General features: G+C 52.1%; 1 protein-coding gene across 1 annotated transcript in view; it reads left to right on the top strand.

Moving 5' to 3' along the window:
• PLXDC1 (plexin domain containing 1) overlaps window positions 1-9,037 on the top strand; it is a 65,494-nt gene that overhangs the window by 38,009 nt on the left and 18,448 nt on the right. Inside the window, exons 8-9 of the mRNA XM_029212828.1 lie at window positions 4,154-4,249; window positions 8,369-8,450. Coding sequence (XP_029068661.1) covers window positions 4,154-4,249; window positions 8,369-8,450 — 178 coding nt within the window. The remainder of the gene's footprint in view (window positions 1-4,153; window positions 4,250-8,368; window positions 8,451-9,037) is intronic.

Genomic DNA, 9,037 nt, shown 5'->3' with positions numbered 1-9,037 from the left:
TGTTATAAAAAACATTAAACAGCACGTAAGAAAGGGTTGCTGGCCGTTCCATCTTCCACTCCTTCACCTCCCCCTCCCCCCACCCCCGCCCCGTTTTTCACTTTTCTTTTTTTTTTTTCTTTTCTGTTTTTCCCTCTACTCTGCTCCCTGAGCCTTGCCGTTTCTCACCTCCTCTCCTCCCTCTGCCCTTTTCTACGTTGCATCTGTGCCAAGGAGGTCTCTCCTCCCTCCCCTCCTGGGCTGAAATCTCCTTGGGATACAGGACCCTCATTGTGTTTATCTCTGGGGTCCCCTGATGGGGCTCAATTCATGATTATTAAAAGAATAACCAAATGAGCAAAGGAAGATGTGAATGAGCAAATGAAAACTTTTTCCTGAGCCACCATCTTAGATTTTTTTATATCGTAACCACTGTTTTGGAGGGAAGTTTGTGGCTGGACCTGTCAGTCTGATTTCTTCTGACCAAACCAACCCTCTCCCTGCTGGTGTCTGGTGTGGAAACAGAACAGGACATGCCAACCTCACTTTTGAGCCATGAACATCTCTTGATTGCATGACAGGGCTTTCTGTGTCTGGACCTTAGTGTTTCTGAATCTTTGATGAATGGAAGCAGAGATAAAACAGAAACGTCTCAAACTGCCAGAAATGTGGCGCTGGGGTGGCCACCGTCTTGGTTCCGGCAGGGATCTGTTGGTCAGGCAGATGGACATCATCGTTCTTGGGCAAGCCCTAGATGTTGGCGAGATAATCCAAAAACAAATAACACAGGCTGGGATATTTAGGGATCTGTTTATCAAGAAATAAAAGTATTGGCAAACCAGACACTTAAAAAAAAAGTACAAGTGGGCAGTTGAAGTGAGCAACTATTTTTTTTAAATAAACTTATTTATCTATTTATTTATTTTTGGCTGCCTTGGGTCTTTGTTGCTGCATATGGGCTTTCTTTTTAGTGGTAGCGAGCAGGGGCTACTCTTCGTTGCAGTGCGCAGGCTTCTCATTGTGGTGGCTTCTCTTGTTGCAGAGCACGGGCTCTAGGTGTGCAGGCTTCAGTAGTTGTGGCACGTGGGCTCAGTAGTTGTGGCACTCAGGCTCTAGAGCACAGGCTCAGTAGTTGTGGCACACGGGCTTAGTTGCTCCGGGGCATGTGGGATCTTCCCGGCCCAGGGCTTGAACCCATGTCCCCTGCATTGGCAGGCGGATTCTTAACCACTGCACCACCAGGGAAGCCCGTGAGCAACTATTTTTAATCAGAGATATGTTTCGGCCCACCCACCCTCCTCCCACTTCCTACCACACACATCTCCTCCACCCTTGCTGGAAGGGCTGTGTTGCTTTTTGGAGGATATCTGATCATCTGGCCGTACCCTCACTTGAGGCACGTCCCCACCTCTGCTCCCCAGTAGGCTGGTGGGGAGACCCATTCCGAGATTCTGGTGTGGGGTTTGCTGGGAGCCCCGCCTTCCCCAGCTGCTGTTCGTGTGTCTCTATCCATGAATTCAACTCCCTTGACAAGTCCGTGTCTCTATCATGCCCCAACCCTGACCCCCTTTGTTCTCCTATTTCACCTGCCTTCTGACCGAGGGCAGGCTCTCCCCTGTATCCTTGCAGGTGGAGAAATCCTGAAAGCCAATTCTCCTCCTCCTTTGAGCTCTAACATCGGGAGGGTCTGGCTTTTTGTGGCCTGTTGGCGGCTGCCCTTTTGAGAAAGGCCCTAATCTGTGGTGGGCTGAGGAGGAAGGGCATTCTTCCTTTGTGCTGCGGGCTGAAGTTATAATAAGTTGCTGGGGTCTTCCTGGCTATTTGTAAGCCATTCATTCATTCACAGTCATCTCTTGAGACCCTGTTCTGTGCAGGGCCTGGTGCGAGGGGCTGGGGGACAGAGACATATAACTTGTAGGCTCTGCTCTTGGGGAGCTCATAGCCTTGGGGGAGGTGGCCAGCAAAGTAAATGTTTGTGAAACAGGTGACACTGGACAGTGCACAGGAGGCTGTGGAGCTCAGAGGAGGGGCCACTAACTGCACCCAAGGGTGGGGGATGTCTTCAAGGGGGGCCTGTCATTTGAACTCAGCCTGGAAAGACGAGGCAGATTGAGAAAGAAATGTTTACTCAGAGTCTAGACCCCATGGCCTCAGGCACCTCGGAAGACCTGAAGTTTCACCTTTATTTTTTATCCTATTCCATTTTAGTGTTAAAAGGGGTAATTCTTTAGGAGAGATGGTTTCTGGGGGTAGTGGGTGGGATGGAGCTGTGAGAGGCTGCCTGGAACTTCCCCATCCTCCACCCAATGTCTCACATCCTGCAGGCTCACCCAAAGCCCAGTCCACCTTCGCAGAGCAGTTGGTGTCACACAGGGAGGGCCCTGCAGCACATGTGGGCCTTTGGTGAATTGAAAATTGGTGCCTCTTCCGGGCAGCTGAATTACGGAAAAGTGCCCTTCCTCACCCCAGTCTCCTTCAGACCCACCCCTGCTTGGCAAAGGGCCTTTCTTGTATTAGAAAAAATCTGTGTGTGTGTGTGTGTGTGTGTGTGTGTGTGTGTGTGTGCGCACGCGCGCACCTGTGAGTGGGTAGTGCTTGCATTTCAAGCACAGGCCTCTGAGGTGGACTACAGATTCCTGCTTAGTTCCGGGGTAGTGCTGCGGCCACCAGCGCCGGAGCAGTTTCCTTTTCATTGCACAGAATGTTTCAAGGGTATTTTGTGGTCGCGGATGCTTCAGGGGCTGAGGTGTCTCCAGGCTCTGCAGCAGGACAGTGGGGTGTGGTGCGAAGAGAGCATGCTTTGGGTCAGACCACCTGGGGTTCAATCCTGGGTTAAGTAGGAGGGAACGGTTCCAAAATTGAGGATAAATAAATTACAGAAACGTAGCTGAGATGTTCTTTTGAGCAGTGGATGCTCCCCTAGATCCTTCATTCAGGATGGGCCACCCAGCGGTTGCACAGGACACCCTGCTTTTCATGGATGCCCCCACTGAGTGTTGCTACCACCTCGGGAAACTTTTCTCCAAATCACCTTCAGCTGAGTGAGAAAAGGAGTGCACTGGGGATACTAAAGTAGCCCAAAGAACCAAAGGAAGAGCCAACAACTGGGAAGATAGGACCAGGGCAGGTCTGGGGACTCCAGAGCCTGGAATGCCACCAGTTTCTCTCCACGAGGTGGCTTCATCCTCTGGCTTTCCCCTTGAGACTGGAGCCATGGCCATTGATGGACGCCGAGCTTGCATCTTCTTAGCAGTATTACTGGAGAGCAAAGGGCCTTCTGGTTATAGTTTAAAAGTCCCAGGGAAGGTCTCTGATTGGTCTGACTTCATCAGATGCCCAGCCCTGGACCAATCACTGTGTGGCCAGGGAGGCAGGGTCGTGAAAGAAGATGCACTTCACAGACAAAAAACCGAGGCCCTAAGGTTATCCTGCTTGTCAGGAGCAGAACTTGACTCAGAACTCAGGGCTCTTGACTCTGAGGTCCTGTAGGAAGTTTCTGCAGGGAGCGAGGCAGGACATAAGCCTGGCTCCAGGCCCTGAAACTTGCTCTCCCCTGCATCAAGGAGGGGAGAGGTTCTCCAAGGTCAGCCTGTCCATCTGCAGACATTTGCAGAGTGCTCACTGGGGGTCAGGTTCGGGACCAGGTGACCATAGTCGAATGGTCCCCACCGTCCAAATCAACCCTAATGACCACACAATGTAAGTGCAGTGAGAGGAGGGCACAGGGCAAAGTGGGTAATAAGAGGCAGCTGGTCTAGAGTGGGTGCTCAGAGGAAGTGGCCCTGAGCTGGATCTGGAGGGGTGAGCTGGAGAAGAAGAGAGAAAGGGTGGAAGAGCATTATGGATCAAGGGAACAGCAGCTGTAAAGTCACAGAGGCATGGGAAAGTGTGGACCCCCTGTGTCCTGACCCCAGGAACAGCCGGGCCTCTGCGTTATTAACCTGCTTATAACACAAAGCTCTCCCCTCAAGGCCAACTCCTGTTCTCCTGTCTCCCCACAGTTTCAACACAATTATCCAAGGATGATGGGTTTACTTCCTGCCCTCAGTGGCTGCATACTAACTCCTGGTTCTACTCACTACAATCTCTAACCCACCTGTCAGGCTCCAGGTCCAGGCCCTGAAGCCCTCTGGCCATGAGCTGCTCCTGATGACAGACTCTGCCTATGTTTCAGAATCTCGGCGAAGGACCATCTTCGAATACCACCGTGTGGAGCTGGACCCCAGCAAGGTCACCAGCACATCTGCTGTGGAGTTCACCCCATTACCAAGTAATTAGGGGTTGTTCCCACTGATGGGGGGGAGGCATTCCACCATCTTGGAAAGAGCTTTGGAGTCAGACTGAGTTCCATCCCAGGCCCACCACTGTCCCCTGTCTGGGTACCACCACCTAACTTCTCTGGGCCTCCATTTCTCATTTGTAACATGGGCCTAACACCATCTCCCTCCCAGGGCTACAGTAAGGGTTAGAACTACAGTAGGTAGAGCTGAGGTTGTAAATGAAAGCTCAGACATTAACTGGCACATCCCAGGCCCAGGGCGTGGCTTGTGCTTGATACATGACAGCTATTGTTATTAACACCTAATTGAAACCCAGGAAGGAGGTACCTCTGAGAACTTAGACTGAGCTCCCAGAAAAGATAATCCAGGAACTGAATGGGTCCATAAGTTTATCATTGTATTTTCCTTAGAGGAGGCATGATGCTGGCATCCACAGGCAGGAGGCAGTAGAGGGATTTAGCCAGTAGCCCCCCAAGATCCAGGGGGCCTGGTCCTGTCCCTCTTCTGTACCCCACCCACCTGCCATTGAAGGCACACCATGGCTGGGGCCCCAGCCGCTGCTGCGGACCCCGCAGGATCGGGATGGGATGTTCTTCAGGATGTGGTCAGGGCAGCAGGGGAGAGTGAGGGAAGGACAGCGCTCTCGTTCTAGTTTTAAAGAAAGTTTTCATCTCTCCTGTTTCATGGTACCTCCCAGCTTCCCTCTGAAGCCGCGGCCTTCTCCCTGCCTTCTGGGGCATTTCTTACCTCTCTTTCCCCCTCTTCCTCTTCCCTGGAGGTTCTGGGAGCAGAGGTTGAAGAAAGAAGAGGAGGAGGAAGGGTCTTCTAGAATGCCAGGCCATGTCCCAGCAGGTGTCCTCCCCTGGAAAAGAGGCCGGTCCCTGACACCTAGTCACAGGACAAGGACACCTGCGGTTCCAGCCCCGCCCCCACCCTAGTGGCCCTCCCCCTAGGCAGGGCTTCCTCGAAGACTGGTGAGAGCAAACCCAGGAATGAATACTCTGCATTTGGGAACAAGGACATCCAAGGGCAGGGCTAACTGCTGGGGCGGAAGACGTGAAACATCCTGGGAACGCGTTTCTGGGACATTCTGTACATTGAAGCCACTTCCCACCCCTCCAGTGAATTCTGTGAGCATTTAATAGCACACAGAACATCTGAAATGCAGATGAGAAATAAAGGTCAGTGGGTTTTATGAATATCCCACGAGGCTCCCAGGGTTTTTTCTCAGTTTGACTGGAGCCATTTAAGGGGTCTCCAGAGTCCTTGGAAATGATCACGGGCTCCCATGTAGGGGAAGGGACAGTGCTACCAAGGCTGTGATTTGAACCTCTGGGAGGCGGGTTTGCTTTGTCCTCAGAAAACTCTGCACCCCACAGCCCCAGGCTTTCTCCCTTACCTTTGGGTAGGGGAGGACTTTTAGCCAAAATTCTTCCAGAGGTGTGGCTGGACTATTTTTAAGCCATAGCACTCCATGGCTGGTCCCTCTTCTAGAAGAGACTCATGAAAAGGTGGCCTGGGGTGAAGGTGGGAGCTGGGGAGGGGTATTCCCACAGCAGGACCTCGAGACTAGGGGCTCAGGCTCTCGGCTCAGACAGACCTTGGTTCAAACCCAGACCTGCCACTCTTAGCTCTGTGACTCTCTCCGAGCCTCAGTTTCCTCCTCTGTAAAATGGGGATAACAAAAGCAACTATTCATCGATTCCGTAAACTTTTGTTAACTGCCTACCACGTGCTGGGCGCTGTTCTAGACCCTCTGGACGCACCAGAGAACAAAACAGCCAGAGCTCTCTTGTTCTTGGGCCAAGTCGGTCCTTGCTTATTTTCTGCTGATGGCTTTTCCTCCACCCTTCCAAAGCCTGCAGAGCCCTGGTAGACAAAAGGACACAGTGCCACCTACAGCTCGTCCCTCCCACAAGGTGACTGAAGGTGACCACGCTGTGCCCACAACAGCTTTTCTCCCACTCACCAAGGGCTGGTTACCACCTGCCACCTTGTTGGGGGTCCACAGAACACAAACTGATTCCCTCATTAATGGACTGTGGCCCAGGCCCATGAAAACTCACAGAGAGAAGAAATGTATGTGATGTCTCGTGAATGAGTGGTCATTTTCTGTAGTTAGTGGTCACTTCTGGCTGCTGCCAACATGTTCTGTTCAGCTGCCCATCAGATGTGCCCTTACGTTGCACACAGTTATTCCGGGTCAGTGCCTGTCTGTCCTTATAATAAAATGCATGGGCTTTGTGGCAGCTGCTTGCCACTCTGAGGTCATTCTGGTTCACTTAAGTGGGCAGCATTTAAGCAAGTGAACAAGTCTTAAAATCCAGCCCTCATACCTCCTGCTCCCTGGGCCCTCTCTGCTGGGGGTCCACGCACCCTCCAGCAGCTGCTCCCACTAACTTGCCTGCTCTCCACCCTTGCCCTGCCCGGCTAGGCCCCAGCTGCCCCTCCTCCCCATTCCTACCACCTTCCAGCTCTCCACTCTGCTGAGCCGGCCAGCGTGCTGACTGCTGTTGGGAGCATCCCTGGGATGTGTTCCTCCCGGGACTCTGCACACAGAGGCACCTCTGCTTGGACTTCTCTCCCAGGAGAGCTGCCAGGCTGGCTTCCTCGCTCTCTCAGTCTCCTCAGAGGCCTTCCCCAACCTCCCTGAGTAAAACACATCCCCCACCGTCATTCCACCTCCTTGTTCTGATCTGCTTTTCTCCCAGCCCTTCTCACCACTGGCAACCCTAGGGTGGATCTATTTGTCTGTGTATTTGTTGGCTGTCTCCTCCACTGGACTGCAGGTTCCATGTGGGCAGTGCTTCTGTCTTTTCCTGTTCACACTGCATCTCCAGCATTGCGACAGTGCCGGGCCTGGGGTAGACGCTCAATAAATATTTGTTGAAAGAATAAATGATTGAATGAGCACCTGATAGGTATATTGAGGGGAATGAAGGACCAGAGTCGATAACAAATAGCATTCACTGGCTCACCATGTGGCCAGCACTGTTATAAACCCTCTCACAGCTGGCCTCCCACACAGACAGCATCCTGATCCCTCTTTTACAAGTGAGGTACCAAGGCACCAAGAGGTCAGGTAACTCTCCCGGGAAGATTTAAGCTTGGATGAGCAGAGGTCAGCATACCCCCTGGGAATAGCTCACTTCCAAGAGGGGAATAGCTCACTTCCAAGAGGAGAGGGAGAGGAAAGGAATGGAATTCCGTATGCCTGGCCTGGTTTACTCTCAAAAACTCAGCCCCCAGACTTCCCTGGGAGGAGCGGGCCTCTGACGGCAATCCAGCCACACAAACAGTCCCTAGGAGCAGGGAGTGCTAGCTGGTCAAACCAGGACATCTTAAATCCTTTCCAGTGATTGTAGACAACACAACTGTAAAGACTAAATTTGCCAAGAGACTCGATCTTAATTGTTCCCACCACTGGAAGAAATGATACTGATGTGAAGTGATGGTGGCGTTAGCAAATGCTACAGTGGCGATCATACAGCCATATAAATGGATCAAATCCATATGTTGTACACCTTAAACTTACATGACGTTATATGTCAAATATATGTCGATTTAAAAAAATCCTTTGCAACCCTGTAATTGTAGGCAATAGGCCCCAAGTATAACTTTCCAGACTAGGTGCAATCCCTTTGTACGTGCTTATGGCGCCCTGTAATTTTCCTACGTAAACCTCATCACAATGATAATTATGTAGTTATTTTTGTTTGATGATCTGCTTAGGGTCTGTCTTTCCATATGACTGTAAGGCCCAAGAAATACCAGGTCTTACTGCTGACTCACCAGTACCAGCTCAGGGCCTGACCCCCTGGTGACAAAAGGAAGGAAGGATGGAGGGAAGGAAAGAAGGAAGGAAGGAGGGAAGGAAGGAAGGAAGGAAGGAAGGAAGGAAGGGAGGGAGGGAGGGAGGGAGGGAGGGTAGAGAGGGAGAATTAGAGAATCAAGGCTGGACTCAAGTGAGGGTGGCATTAAAAACTTCTAGGGTCCCTGCTAGTCAGAGCCTCCAGAGTTGTGTAAGGACCCAGCGTTCAGGAAAGTTGCACCTTTTGGAGGCCTGTGGAGGGGCTGGTACTGAGGGGCCGCTGCCTTCTCTCTTGCAGCCTGCCTGCAGCATCGGAGCTGCGACACCTGCATGTCCTCAGACCTGATCTTCAACTGCAGCTGGTGCCATGTCCTCCAGAGGTTTGTACCAGGCTCACCCTCTTATTCCCACAGGCAGACTGTGCAGGGGGGCAGATGGTGGCACGGCCCCACTCCCTGCCTCGGGCCTCATTACCAACATGAGGGTATCTCTGGCCAGCGCTCCTGTGACACTTAGGACAAGAATATCATGAAAGTGAGTGTCTCCCTGAGGCTTGTGACCCATCAAGGTGACTATATGTCACCCTGTGGTGACACTAGACTTCTGGAAGACCATTCAGAGATTCCAGCTACTGCAGGTCCCTCCTCGCACCTGGGAGGGTTGGTTCATCCTCTGGCAGGCCTTCTCAAAGAGTGGTCCACAGCTGTGAGCATCCCAGAATCACCTAGGGCTTGCGGTAAACATGCAGATTCTCAGGGCCCACCCCTGGCCCCCTGCATCAGGTCTCTGGGAGAGAAGCCCAAGAACCTGCATTTTAACACGGTACCTCATCTGCAAACAAGCGTGAGATCCGCCGGCTCAGGGACGGGATGAGCTTAAGACCCATCGCCATTGGAGGAGAGCCCCATGACCCCAAATCAGCACCTCAAGATCTTTCTCAGGCTGCAGAAGGGTTTCCTGAAAACCA

The sequence above is a fragment of the Monodon monoceros genome, unplaced genomic scaffold (genome assembly GCF_005190385.1).
Source record: "Monodon monoceros isolate NGI ecotype Baffin Bay Population unplaced genomic scaffold, NGI_Narwhal_1 Super_Scaffold_9, whole genome shotgun sequence".
Lineage (NCBI taxonomy): Eukaryota > Metazoa > Chordata > Mammalia > Artiodactyla > Monodontidae > Monodon > Monodon monoceros.
The sequence above is the reverse complement of the archived record's forward strand: the minus strand, read 5'-3'. Positions and strand labels throughout refer to the sequence as shown.